General features: G+C 34.2%; 1 protein-coding gene across 3 annotated transcripts in view; it reads left to right on the top strand.

The window, feature by feature from the left end:
- CSMD3 (CUB and Sushi multiple domains 3) overlaps positions 1–15201 on the top strand; it is a 732271-nt gene that overhangs the window by 240279 nt on the left and 476791 nt on the right. For all 3 annotated transcript variants that reach the window (XM_074897604.1, XM_074897605.1, XM_074897607.1), the window contains exon 6: positions 4322–4434. In XM_074897604.1, the coding sequence (XP_074753705.1) occupies positions 4322–4434 (113 nt within the window). The remainder of the gene's footprint in view (positions 1–4321; positions 4435–15201) is intronic.

The following is a 15201-nucleotide window of genomic DNA, read 5'->3' on the forward strand; positions in this document are numbered from 1 at the left end:
TGAAGTTACATGTCATTTTTTGATTCCCACGCCTTTGTCTGAAACAAGGGTTAAACTGATATATTCAGTTTCCTGGATAAGTGCTGTAACTTCTTCATTGGCAATATATGTTTAATAAATAATAATAATAATAATAATAAACTAACAAAAAAACCCCACCATAAGTAGTGTTTCTGGCTATGTTTTGCATACTTTGTATTAAGGATAGTATTACTGTCTTGGGCCTGTCAGAGGTCTACACGAAATACCTGATTTTACATACCAACTAATATAAAACCATTATTCCTTGGAGTTGTGTATTTACAGGCTCATGCAGAAATGACTGGCAATTTTGTGGGGCAGAGGTGGGGGGACAACACACCAAAAAAAAAAGGTACTTATACAGAACTAATACTAATACTGACTATTACGATACTAAATAATACTAATATAAGAACTTCCTTATCCATTCACAACATCCTTTTGCAATCTGATAGCACTAATTTTTAAGTTTTTTGGGTCTGTTTTTTGTTTTTGTTTTGTTTTTTTTTAACATCCCATCCATATGCCTTGGATCTAGGATTCTGAGTAAAATTATCAAACTTAAAAATGTTAGATTTTATATGTTCTCCAACAGCAATAAGATCAGCTAGTGTATTTCCATAGTATAAAAACATTCTAAAGCAAGTATTTGAAGGAACTTTTATGGCCTGTGGTGTCAGCCAAACATTTTGTCATTTATATTAGTGACTGAGGGAAAGAGGGTGTTAGCACAGTTTCAGAAATTTGGAAAGTGGTCTTAAACGTACTCTGTTTTCAGACAGCATGTTTGGGAAAAGATGGAAAGAACACTACCTACGAACTGTTACTCTTTCAGAATTCTTCCTCACAAAATAATACTTACACAAACTTATTAATCATTTATTTAAGGAGTATTTTTTTTAGCTTAAAAATCACTTATAAATTAGTTGCTTTATTATGAATACATTTGACTCTAAATGCACCTTGATCATTGTCTCTAACAACACTAAAGCAACTGAAAATCTGGAAGCGATTAATGGTGGAACTAAGCATATTACTTAGGGCTGACCCCTGTCGCAGTAGAGATGGACACGACAACTTTTTTTGCAGCAGAATAGCCATCTTTATTGTTCCCCCATCTCCTATATACTTTATTCTTTTATCCATACATCATTCTTATTGGTTACATGGCTGTTTGTCTACTTTATTGGCTACTTTTCTTAAAATTCCCCACTGTTCGGGTACCTGACAAACACAGTATTTTTCTTCTTTCTCCTTATCTTCAGTTCCTTTCTCAGGCTGACACAGCACTCCTCCAGGACTTTTCCAGCTACTCAGGGGTACACAACAAGCTGGTCAAGGTCAAACTGTTCTCTCTCTGTCAGGCATTCGGCAGGCCCGCTGCCTCCCCCAACAGACCCCCAAAAGAAATTTGTTTTACCCTAATAATGGAAGAAATATTTTTCAGTGTTAAGAAGGTCACTTGCCCATCCACCTCTGGCACAATTTCGAGGTAAGGCTATAATAATGTGGGGAAATCGGAACTACTTCTGATCTAGGAACTGTGTACACACTAATGAAATGATGAGAAAATTAGTGTTGAGTACAGGTTGAACAGGAAGAAAATGTCTTCCAAGCCTTTAGGTAAGCAAGAGAATCCCTGATATTTAACATTAATTAATTTTTTCCATGTTGAGTTTTTAAACTTTAGTCTTCCATCTCATCTGTAATCTAAAGGACAGCCAGAAAAACTACTCTGTTTGCCACAGTATTTTGAGAATGATTGTTGAGCACAACAGAAAAACTACCCTAAGATTGCTATTTCAGCCAGTCCTGCATAAGAGTTTAAAAAGTCTGAATAAGATGTCCTGAGTTTTGTCTTTGAAGGAATGAATGAATTGGTTTTAGAATAAACTCAACACCTTTCAGCATCTGCAAGTGCACTTGTACTACTCACCCATTAAACAATTTTGAAGAGATAAAAACATAGAAAACTGGACTTCTAGTCATTGTAAAAGGAGGACCGTAACTCAAGGTTAAGAATATAGTCTCCAAGTCAGACCAAAATCTCTAGTTAAATTTTTAATTGAATTTTTTGAAATCCATGGACTAGATAACATGAGTTTTCTTGGTTAGTTTTTTTCAGAGTTATCACACATCTTTTTTAGTGTATCATTTTTAATAAAACAGACTACTAAGGAAAAGAATGAATGAAAGTTCTAATATTAGTTTTATACAAGACAAGATTGTTCCATATAAACTATTTATTGATACTTGCCTGTTTGTTTTATTGGCTCTTAGCAACCGCCCTTCCCAACCTTACCTGCCCAGCCCTCAAATGCAAGTGTTAGAGAAATTGGAGAAGGGAAGATTTGTACAGAATCTTACTCCTCGGTTTTCCTCAAGTCATAAAATGAAACAGAAATCTTTCCCTTTGAGGGAACTAAGAATGCTTTTAGTGTGTAAGGGACTATTGCTCTTTAAAGAGAAGTATGCTTTCAATTAAAATGTGATCATATGTTAAAGGAGGGACAGCTATCAAATGAAACATGCAGTTTCCCTGGGTTAGTTGTCATAATCAGAAATCAAATATAGGCTTCTGCATTTAAAAAGCCATTAATTCTCACAGCCTGAGATGACCAGTTCATTAGCTTCAAGTCAGGATCGAGCTCAAATTTAAGTCTAGGCACTGTATGAGGACAAAGAAGCAATGAACAAAAATTTGGTCTCCAGAGACTTGCCATTAGTTTCTTGAATTTACTATTAATTTGCATTACCATTTTAGCTAGCCATGCTCTTGCTTATTGCTATCGAAATATAATTCCAAATCTTGAAACAAACATTAAGCCACAAAATAACTCCTGGGAAGTGATTTGAACTTCAGGTGGGCAAATGCTTTTGTGGACAAGGATATACACTGGCAGAGATGCAAAGAATAGAAGCTTAGAGGACGCTACTATTCTGTCTAGTTGAACCTTTGCTCTGTTACTGGTGATAATCCAAGAACTTAATGTAATACATTTATTTTCAGAAATACTATGTAAAGAACTGAAATGTCTAATGAGAATATGTTGACACAACTTGGAGTGGTGTCAAAATATTTTATTTAGATGGTGAGATAATTGGTTGGATTTAATTCTCTTAGTTTTGAGTGTGTCACTTGTATTTGTTAAAATTATCATACTCATCCAACTTTGATGATTTTCATAAGACCCCTGTGAAAAAAAAAACACTAAAATGAAAATAAAGCATTATTTCAGCACAGAGCACCATATAAAATTATTTTTTTTAATAAGGAATTTCAAATTGTTGAATTAGTTTCTACTTGAAAAAAGAAAAACATGCCTTTCTAAAGAGAACATGAAGCAAAAGTTTCTAATTGAATAAAGGAGAGAGGGGAGGACTGTGCATTCCAAAAGAACCGTGCAGCCATTCATCAGTCAATGCTGATTTGATTTTAGTTGTAAAAGCTAGACCTCTGAACTTGTAGGTTTTTTCTTCTAGCTTCTGATCTGCTAGATGACTGAAGTTGCTTTCCCTCTCTGCATGAGTTTCTCTGTAAAATGAAGATAACAATATTAATAATGACATTATTGCATTTTGCAAAGCTCATCCTCTCACTTGTGGAATGTCTGAATAGCTTTATGACCTGTTTCATAACAGACCCTTTCCCTTTCCCTTTCCCTTTCCCTTTCCCTTTCCCTTTCCCTTTCCCTTTCCCTTTCCCTTTCCCTTTCCCTTTCCCCTTCCCCTCTCCCTCTCCCTCTCCCTCTCCTCAATTTTCAGATTCACTGAAGTGACGGAGTGTTTCTTATTTCTTTGTATCCTGAATTTAAAAAAAAATACTCTTGAAAAATAGTTGTCTGGTTTATGTTTTTAGATGGTGGCCTGCACAACTGAAGCTCTCCTGTTCTATATCTTGAACATGGAATTCATAGGATACAATCCTTTTCCTGGTGCCCAGAACAGTGTTCTGCCTAACCTGTTAACCGACCTAGATAGACACAATGTTTTTCTAGGCTGAGTGTCATCTACTTGCATCATCATAGTCCTGTGCCTGACCAATAATGTGACTGGTTTCTGTATGAGCACTGATTTGTATCCCATCATTTGGTCACATGCACTGGGACAATCTTGTCTGTTCATGCTTTTCATCACGCTGATAAATAAAAAGTTCCCTGGAGGGCACATCAATGAATATGTGTTTAAAAAAAAATGTTTTCCATACAAGACCTTTATCAAAGCTTTATGAAAATCTGCTAATCTTCAGCTCATTTTTTACTCTTTTAATAGTAATTTTTATTTGTTTGTTTTACTTCAGGCTCTCTGGAATGAATATACCTCCTCCAGTTATCAGCAACAAAAACTGGCTCAGACTACATTTTGTAACAGACAGCAATCACCGATACCGTGGATTTAGTGCTCACTACCAAGGTACATTTAAAGAAATACATTTTTTGTTGTGGTTGGTTTTGTAAAAAAAAAATAATAAATAAAAGTACCTGAAGCTGTAGAGGAAATTGGAAAGGCCATTTAAAAAAATCATCCTAAAGGTGTAATTTGTATTTGTGTAAATTATAAATTCAGCCGTGCAACCTGTTATATGAAATTACACCATGTTAGACTATGGGTAGTGTATAATCTCGTGTTTCTGAATACAGTTATAAAAAAAAAATGCCTACTTCACTTTATCCTGTGCAAGTATTTAACTTTTTTAATGGTCCTAATATTCTGAAGAATATTGTGTAACAGGTACAGAAATAATGGTTTTATCATTAAAGTACATCTTTGCTTTTATGGTTTTATAAGTCCTGTTTGTTAAACAGTGAGTAAGTTTCTATTTACTGATGTAACATTTAATCACTCTATCTCTTACTCCCTATTTTTGAATACATTGTTCTATTAAGGGTTTAATTAACCCGTAAGATTCTTATCCACTGTTTTTATGAACAAGCATTATTTTAAGTAACAGTGAAAGCATCTGAAGCATTAACTTGGGAATATCACCATTTGGAACAAGGTCATTCTAATGATGCACTGCTAATGAAAACTGAGCTTCTTTAGCATATGGTAATGCTGTCTGCTTTTTCACAAGCATTGTAAATAATATTTTTCAGTATCTACAGTGTATCAATGGATCTTCAGGGAACAGTTATCCTTTTTGTGCTTTTGTGCTTTTCCATTTATCTGATCAAAAAATTCACCATTCTGAACAAGATTATTTTAGGAATTTCTTTTACAGTTCTCCACAGGAAATTTAGCATCCAAAGAGATTAGCTACATAAATTTTTGCAGAATCTAAGAGTAATCAACTAATGTGAAAATTGTAACTTACAAAAGACATGGACTAATTTTTTAGTAATTGATCTTTTATAATAGTAAACTTTTTACAACTCTGTAATTGCCTCAGATAACATATTCTATACAAGAACAGCACAAATTTAATTAGTATTTCAGCAAATATTGTCTATCTCTATTTGGACTCTCTGAGTTCATAGATGTTCTGGAATGTGAATTCTGAGTGAATTTAGGTAAACGGAGCCTTCACACTGTAGCTTCAGGGCTGCTGTAACTGTTTATGAAAAGCACAGGCTCATTTTGTTTATGGTACCCTTCCTACCAAATATGGTAAATCACATGCTTTTTTGGCAAATTGCTAGCTTGCAGGACTGTTAAAAGATATAAAGTATGAACTTTCTCTATTAGATCCTACTCCACAATTGAGAAACCATGTGATAAATATTTTGATGGTTTATGTGAAGTAATTTGGATTGTTGAGATGTTCATTTTGAACTGAGAAAAGGAGAACAAACTATGTCTCAGATGACACACATACTTGCATTCCTGCCAAGAGTGTGAGGTAATAGGTAAAGAAAGATAATAGACTTTAGTTTAGTTTCAGTATGTGTTTTCTGCAAATCACATAAAACATTTGAGTTGGCAAGTGTGGGAGATTTGAATATGCTGTGAATCTTCTATTTCTCTTTACCACCTAAATTTGTAAAGATTACATTATGAGTTTTATATTATTTTGGTTTGCTCATGTAATTTTTAATGGCATATCGCTGAATGTGTGTTAAAGTGTACTCTATGTGAAATGCTGCAGTAGTAGAAAATATCTTTTACAACACTTAGGAAAAAAAAATGTAGGCAGTAAATAACTGCAGCATGTAAAAGCATTAAATGTGCATACTCAAGTAGATATGATCATTAAAAATCATCCTTAATAGTAGAAAATTGCAAAAGGCATTGTCAGGTAATAGGGAGGAGTGGTTTCTGGGTCAATGGTAGGCTAAAGGAGAGAGTGTGAGGAAATTAAATAAACATATTAAAAATCTGCCATATATTTAGAAAACAAATAAAAATGTATAGCACAAAATATTTCAGTCTGTTAGGAATGGAAACCTTTTTTTTTTTTTTTTTTTTCCAGTTAGAAACAGCTTTGCAAATAAGACCATTTTCAAACAGTCATTTTACTGGTACGCAGACATAAGTTGTCACAAAAGTAGACAACCGATAAAAATCAAAAAAAGTATTCCAAAGAACCATGTACTACAGATACATGTGCCTGTTTTTCTTTACAGGAGTTTATTTCTGCATCATTTTTGAGACAGTGTCTGTTAATCTTTTTATTAACCTGTATTATCACTGTACTACACTGTATCAACTGCTGTAAAAAACTCTCTTTCCCCTTCTTAATTAACATAGATATGTTTGTAAATTCTTTCTGACTTCCCTCCTTGAAACTTAATCTTTCCTATGTACCACTATAATGAGAATTAGTAATTTCTTGCCACTTCATCAATTTTAACTCTTTATTCTATTGTTGCATTTTTCAAAGGAGTCAGATGCCAAATTCTGAACTTCAGAACACTGCATAATTCTTACTCCATCACTGCTTGGCACTTCAGTACTCTTTTCACTTAATCATTCCCTTGGCTTGCTGGTTTTGTTTGCACAACTGAACATTTTGTGCTAGTGTATTTGGGTGGTTTATTTAACCCTTAGTAGCAGGGTCGTGGGTTGCGATGAAGAAAAGGAAAATCACTCAACTATTGCACTGGGCAAAACAGTCTTAATAGAAAACATTTAACTAATTATTTGGGTGTTGGGCAACAAAGGGTTAAACAGATAGGGAAAACACCTTTTGTCTCCTCTTTCAAAGGCTTAACTTAATTCGAGACACTACTCCTTTCCCTTCCTTTACCTACTCTGCCACAGATCACACTTTATCTATTCAGTGATGTGGCAGGCAGTGCAGGAGGTTCAGGTCAAGGTGTAGGAGTTTCTCCTACTCTTAATTTCTCACTCTTTTCTTCTGCCATTTCTTCCTTCTTACTCATTTCCTCTGATGTGCATTGACCGTGGCCCACAGTCTCTTAGGGGAAGAACCTGCTCTAGTGTGGTTTACCCATGGGCTCCAGTCCCTTTGAGGGTGTTACTAGCCCTGGAATGGAGCACTCCTGCTCTGGCCTTGTTCCTTTTTCTGAGAGTTTACTGCCTTATCTTCCGAGAGATGCCACAAATTCTGCTGGTGAGCTCAGTTGTGTCCTCTGGTGGGTTTGTTGCAGAGCCAGCTGAAGCAGCTATGACCAACATGGGACAACATCTGACCTCCTGTCACAGAGGTCTCATGTGCAGCTTCCCTCCGCCACTTCACTACCAAACCCCTGCCATGTATACCAATTGCAATCTGAAAAAAACCCTTGGTGGTTGTTTAATTCAAACAAAAGAAAAGAAACAAGTCTTATTACCACGTTTTAGGCAGGATATGAAATAAGCATATCTTATTCCCTTATTTTCTCTTATATTTACAAAAATAGCTTTTTTAAGATTCTTTTTCACAAGGCAGCCTCACATGGCCTAGCTTCAGTGTAATATCTAAAGCTACTGTGGCCTAGACATTTGAAAAGAAGAGTAAAAATGATGCAATGCAAAGTCTTAAAATCTATCTGCATAGGAAAAAGACCCCTCAAAAACCAGAAAACATAAGGTATTAAATAAACTTTCATAAATATAATTTAAATGTCATTTTTAAGTTTTTAAGACTTTGCAAGCACTTGTGAAAATGTTTAAATTGGCTTGTACAGAACAAATGAAATTTACCGAGGTACTTGAAACTATGGGAAACTCAGCTTCTTACAAGTACATTGTCACTCACAAGTACATGCAGGTTATGTGTATTAATTTCTTTTAATAGGCATTTTAATTTGTGATATTGAATTATGCAATATTTAAATGATATTGACAACTGATAATCATTCATATATGTCCATTAGAAGAGAATCAAAGTATTTCTCTATCCAAGTTGTGGTGTCATAATGAAGACAAACTTATGCTTGCTTGTCTGATCACCTGTCTTTCAGCACTTTTTTCTGTTCACTGAGGGTTCTTCATCCTGGTGATTTCTGTCCTTATTGCTTTGTTAAATCTCCTCTTGAGTTAGAAACTGTTGGCTGAAGTAGAACCAAAGCTTCTTTGGATCTTGCTGAAGCTGCTGCTTCAGTGTTTCTTGGCACTGGTAATCCTCTTTTGCTGTTTCTAAAATTAGCTGTGCTTTTTTACTCCATCCCTTTGCAGTTCCTGTAAAAGTTCCTTTTGCTTGCTGCTTTCTGTTGGCTACTCTTTTCACTCCATTACTTATGTATGAATCCATAATATTATCTAAGTGGACAGAAGGGATTAAGTTAGCTTCACAGCTTCAAGTTTTACAGGCTGGCATACATGGCCTTCAATATTCTTTATGTCAAGCATACCTGGACCTTGAAAGAACTTTTCAAAAAGAATGCTTCATTTTCTGATAGTTGAACATTACTTTAAGAATCTATAACTTTGCTGTCTTTTGAGATCCAGCATTCTTTCTCTCTTGCGCTCTCCCTCAGTCCTTTAAAGTTCTGGAAGGTTTCAGTAGTAGCCCTATACTTGTTATTTATTTAACATGTGAAATCCATTTCTTAACTGCTTTTGCTTCCTTCCACTTTTCCTTCACCTCTGTTTAAGCCATGTACAAACTAATGCTTCTACTATGAACAAAATAGTATCAAATATGTCAGTTGAGTGCACAGTTGCATCTGCCTTCCGTTAAGAATCTTTGCTTATAGGAAAATACAGATAGAGAGATGAAATATAACCATGAGCTTTTCAGAACAGTATAAAATTTATCTGTCATGCTCATGTTGAAAAGTATGTAAATGGTTACTCTGCTTAATACTTGACAGCCAACTATGTAGAGCTGAAGTTGTATAAATGCCAGCACTTTCAATGTGTGATGAAATATGGAGAAAATAGATGTTGAAAAGTTTTCTCTTTCTCTTCTTGATTTTCCATTGTTCTTTTCTTGTTCTTTCTGTCATTTTGTATATGAATAGAAATGTATCTTCATTCAGAAATGATTTATGGAGTTAAGACTTTTCTTAGATTTTTTTCTTACTTTTGCTTTGAGAGAGAATTTGAAGCAATTGGCAATCAGGTAAAGAACAGAAGTAAGTAGTACTAAGCTGCCTCAGCACATCATGGCTAGAGTTGCCAGAAGGGGAAAACTGTCTTTATCACTTTTTTTTTTCAGAATATCTAAAAATTTAAACATAATTTGTCATTCATTCCTCATCTCAAAAACTGGTGCAGCAAACAGTACACAATACTACTACTGGAAGAAGTTGTAATGAAGTCTTAGGTGAGATTCAGCTCCAAGACACCAAAATGTAGATGTCTCTGTATCGTAAACTATAAGTTTAGACACCTATAGGTATCTTAATACTCATTAAAGTTGGGGAACTGTGGGCCACAGTTCAGCTGTATGTGAATATATGAGCACTGATGTATGAAATCACCTAGGGTATCTAAGATATTTTTATGGCAGTGGTGGAAGTGCAGAGACTCTTCAGGCAGACAAACTATGGCACTGCAAAGCAGTATGTTATGAAGTAACAAAGCTGCACCAAACCAATGTATGGGCAACTGAATCTTCCCCATATCTAGCCAATACTGTCAGTGCAAGTTGCACAGTGGTTCAGCTGACCACATGGTAGGGGTTGGATAGAGGTGCTCTAGAGGAAACGAGACATCTTCATGGCGTTGGCAAATTAGAATTCACAGGAGACCATACCATTGTGGCACAGAAACTAGATGACAGTGAAGAACACCTAAAACGACAAGAAAAAAGTCAGCTGTTTTGTCCTGTTCAAGTTGTGTATTTTAAGATTAATTAAAACACTACATTCCATTGACTACACTGATTGGATTTCCATCTCTTATAATAGTTTATATACCTAATGCAACTACAGACACACAGATGTACGTGTCTTAATCTCAGGTTGGATCTCACATAATGTGACTATTCACTGAAATGTCTTTTTACTGCCATCACGCTCATGGGCTTGAGATTCCCTGGGAGAAGTTAAGGTGTTACATCACTTCCATCACATCTGTAGAAGTCTGCTACTTAAATAAGGGTTCTGCCTGCTTCTGCTTAGGACAGTGTAAAGTTGCTAGCTACATTGGTAATTTATTTAACAGATGACAGATTTTAATTTTTTTTTTTAATTTTTATTTTTTCATATTTAGTTCTCAGAATTGTAAATCTGTAACTTTTCAATCCCTGAACTCCTCTTGTAAAAACAGCACAGATGAACACCTGATTTTGTACTGGATGGAGAAAAAATGAACCCTCTTTCCATAGAATGAAAGGAAATTACCAGAGCTTCTCAGAGGGTTTTTTGCTTTATGCCCCCAGGCATAACAAGAACTTAAATTGCATATATTGACACACAAGTAAATGTTTAGTGGATTTTCATACTCATGGATCTTTTAGCTCCACTTCATCTTACACTGAGCTATAATTTCTAAACAGATGATTTTTCGCCTTTGCGCTCTTGGGTTGTCTTTTATCCACAATTGTACACCCACAGAGTAACAGTGGGCAGAATGACATTGATTTTGCTGTAGTAAAGTCAGAGGAGAAAAATTTATACATTTTTTTGACCCTCCCCCATTTTAAAATACTTACTTTTAGAATTCTCCCACCTACAGGTTTTAATAACACCACTGTTGGTGGTTAGTTAAGTTAGTTCTGATACTGTATACAGATACAGAAAAACTTTCTAAAATTTTAATTTACTTTTTTTTCTACTTCAAATAAGATCATAATTAATTTTAAAACTCAATAGAACTAATACTAAATATGAAAACATGGTAGTCTGTGATAATGTTTAAATTGATAGATTGTAATTTACTTATGAAATAAATTTTAAGTGATGCAGTAAATAGTCCTTCCCATTTTTTAATGATTTAACAGATATGTCTTCTTAATTTCATACTTATCCTAAAGAAAAAGCCTATAATATTTTAGATGGATTCAAATGTTTTAACCTATTTCTGTTTCATTTACTATTCTACACACTTCTGTTCATTGTTTACAAAAGAGCAAATGACAATGTTTTGTGTGCTACTAAGTAATTCCATCTCTGTATAAGAGAAAAAATATACTGAATTAAACTTTATTTCAATTTAGGTAATATTTAGAAAGGAGGTATTTTTCTTACTTAGATCAGTTTTGTTGGAAGTTCAGGAATTTATATATTGACGTGAAAACCAACATTTCAAACAACAATAAAACCCCCAGGAAAACGGGATATTAAAACTATAAAACCCATAAGTAATATGAACAGTCCTGGTTTATGAAAAGAAAAAAAAAAAAAAAAAGAGTACTTAAAAATCAGTGTGGTTTTTGTGATCCTATTCATGCATATATATGAATATATATTTAAGTATTTCAAATCTATGTAACTATATATATTGTATACCTAGATATATATTTAAAAAATATATAGATTAGATATAGATATAGATATAGATATAGATGATATAGATATAGATATATAGATACATAGAGATAGAGATAGAGATAGATAGATATATATATAAAGAATCCTGTAAGGAAACGAACTAAAAATTGAGAAAAAACAACTATTAAAATAAATATCCTCTGGCAGTGGAACTCTTCTAATAATAGTACATAAACTGTAGAGTTTATAGGACCTTCAAAATGCTTCATTTTGATAAGGTCAAAACAGCAATACATTAACCTGTATATCTGCATGCTTCATGGCAACGAAACAGCATAATATATTGCACTGATGATGTGTTCTTGTCAAAATGATAAAACAACTGAAGGAAAAACCTGGGATAAAACACTTGTTTACAATCAGAATTTTTAGTGGTATGGAGATAAACTGTAGGAACATTTTGTTTCCCCTTTGAAAAATGCTGACATTCGAATGATCCAATAATATGCTTCATCTTTTTCATTAAGTGACTTATTTTTTCTGGAGTGAAATTATTTCACTATATTCAAAAGTGATAAGCCATTCCAGTTAGCTTTTTAGTAACTGACCATTATGGAGCTTACTGCGCACTGAAGGAAAAAATCCTGAAGTGGTCTAACTTTGGAAAACAGATTTTAAACGTGAAAATTAATACTGACAGTGACTTCAGATGAATTAAAATTATTTCTGCTGGGTGGTTTAGACCCATTTATTTTCCTCTTGTCTCTCTCCTCAGCATTTTCAACTTTTTTTAATTCTGTGACATTTTGGAGGTTTTATTCTGTTGTACTGTTAGAGGACATCCACACAATGCGGCAGATAATTTTGATAAGAAAACAACAGACAGATATGGAGACCTAAATAATGAAGTAACTGAATGTGAAATTTTTTGTGTCTTGCCTCACCCTTGAGTTTTCCATGTACTTTCTAATCAGGCTGGATAAATTATCTCTTCTCTCTGTTTCTTCTCTTTGGCCTAAAGACAAAGTTGTGGTTTTTTTTGTTGTTTCAATTCTTGAGAACACTTGCACTTCTGATAGAAATCATATCCTCATATCCTTGAGGATAAAGGTAGTTAGTTTTAAATATAATTGTATGAACTGGATAGCTAAGCGTTGAGGCATAAAGTATGTGAAATATAGTTGTTGAGCTCTTTTAAATGTTTCTCCCATCTTTATTAATTGTGAATACTCTAATCGCACCAGATAAATGAAGACTGAGTAATATGCTGAATAGTCTCCTGCCTACAGGCAGGAAAGTTATTATTTTTCCAATAGAAAAATTAGATCAAAAATTCTGCTCTGGAATATGAATATGGAAGTGACCCATGCAGTATGTTATGCCAGAAGTTATTTCAGAGTGTTAAATAAGATACTACAGTTTTTACCCATTTCCAAAATAAGTTAAATTGAAGATAAATCTAAAATTATCTAATCCCAGAAGTAAAAATACCTTTTGCAAAGTATTACAAACTCCTTAGTAAATAAGGATTCAAATCTATCTCATGAAAAGTTAATGTCTTAATGAATTCTACTTCAAGTAAGGAATGAAAGAATTGCTGAACTCCGTTTTCAATTTGCAGGTACACTTTCTCTATCTTGGTCCCAGTCAGTGGATCTTTTTATATTTTAAAATATGAACTGCTTTATTTGTATACACTATCAGTAGCAGTACCAGAAAACTAAAAGAATTTAACTTTTTTTTCCCAATTTACAGGCACCTGGATTTTAATTAAATATATACCTTCATTTAACAAAGTGTTTTCACTTAAATGCAGCTGAAGCAATAAACCTTGCATACTATGGATAATAATACATAATAACATTATTATATGGAATTTGTTACCCTGTAACATCACTAACTAGAACCAAAAAGATTCTCATTTATGTAATTTGTTTAGTTTTTCTTTATGTAAAATTTCAATACCATTCAAATTGGAAAGAAAACTTGATAAAAGCCCTCTCAGAATCATGTTGGTCATACCTTCTCCCTTTCTAATTCTGTCTGAAAATTGCCAGAACAACAGTAGAATAGCAGTGTGAGTACTAAAGTGTTTGTAGCATCTCCTAAGAGAGATTGTCTGTTTGTTTGTTTGTTTTTTAATTTATTTACTTGCTTGGGTTTGTATTATATTGAGATGTCAATATATTTTTTTGTCTGAATCCTGTATCATTATTAACATTGTTTTACTTTTTCAGAAAATTAAATCAGCACAGTTCACATTGTTTTATGCATTTTCAATTCCAGTGTTATTTTTTTCAAAAAGCTCATATGTTTTGGGGTTATTAACATGACCAATGACTTTTCCTGAATTTCACCTAATTTTAGCTAAATTGCTAAAAGCTTTGCAAAGCTTTGTCCATGAGTGGTGAAAGGTGTACATGTGAACTGAGGTATGGAGGTTGGGAACGGGGATTAGGAGAGAAAAGGAAGGGGAAAAAGAAATATTTGTATCAGGAACCCAAATAAAGAACTGAGAGTTCTTAATAGAAAGGAAAATGTAGAAGAAAGACATAGAGCCAAGTAAAGTGATTAGAGTGGAGAGTGAGGGATTGTGAGGGAAAGATTTAGGTGAGAAGACCAGCAGTAATGGGAGTCATCATGAAGGGAATCTGTTGAATAATTACCACTTAGTGAATAAGAAAATGTCTTATATAATGCATAGCCTGGCTAGAATCTAGTCTGTGCTAGCTGAGAAGAACTGGCTTGAACAGGTAGCAGAACAAACCGTGCAAGGTATAAAATGGTGTGTATGGAGAGAAATCTTCAAAACTGATTCTGCCAGTGTCCTCAAACTCTACTGCACAGCTGAGAATATGTTCCTTCCTGCCATGAAATAGCTGAAACATACCAGAAAAGTTTGGGTCAACAGGGTGTTTTTTGCACTGTATAGAGTGAACGGAGTTTACATTAAAAGTAGTGTCATGCAAAGTTGGCTATAATTCCTTTCTATTATCATTATGAAGAAGTTAAAAGGTGATTTGTGAATGACATACAAAATTTAAGTTACCGTAAGCAGTATCTTAGGCATTCTAAGATCGTAGGATAATTCAGGTTTGAAGGGAACCTCCTACTCAGAAGGAGCCAGGTGTTGAGATACAGCCATGTCGGACAGGAGTTTATTCACTCTTATATTGAAAAGTCCAAGGATGGAGACTGTGTAACATCCCCAGGCAATCTGTTCACAGATTGACTGTCCTCAAAGGGTAAAAGTTTCTCATATATCTGCTTGGAACTTCTTTTGTTTCAATTTATACTTTTTTCCTTTTGTCCTCCTACCTCGTATGTGTTGGAAGACTCCTTTTAGACCCTCTGAAGCTTTTTTTTCAGGGCTGAACAAGTCCAGCTTCTTCAGCCTCTGCTCACAGGGCACGTGCTC

The sequence above is a fragment of the Athene noctua genome, chromosome 2, assembly GCF_965140245.1.
Source record: "Athene noctua chromosome 2, bAthNoc1.hap1.1, whole genome shotgun sequence".
Taxonomy (NCBI): domain Eukaryota; kingdom Metazoa; phylum Chordata; class Aves; order Strigiformes; family Strigidae; genus Athene; species Athene noctua.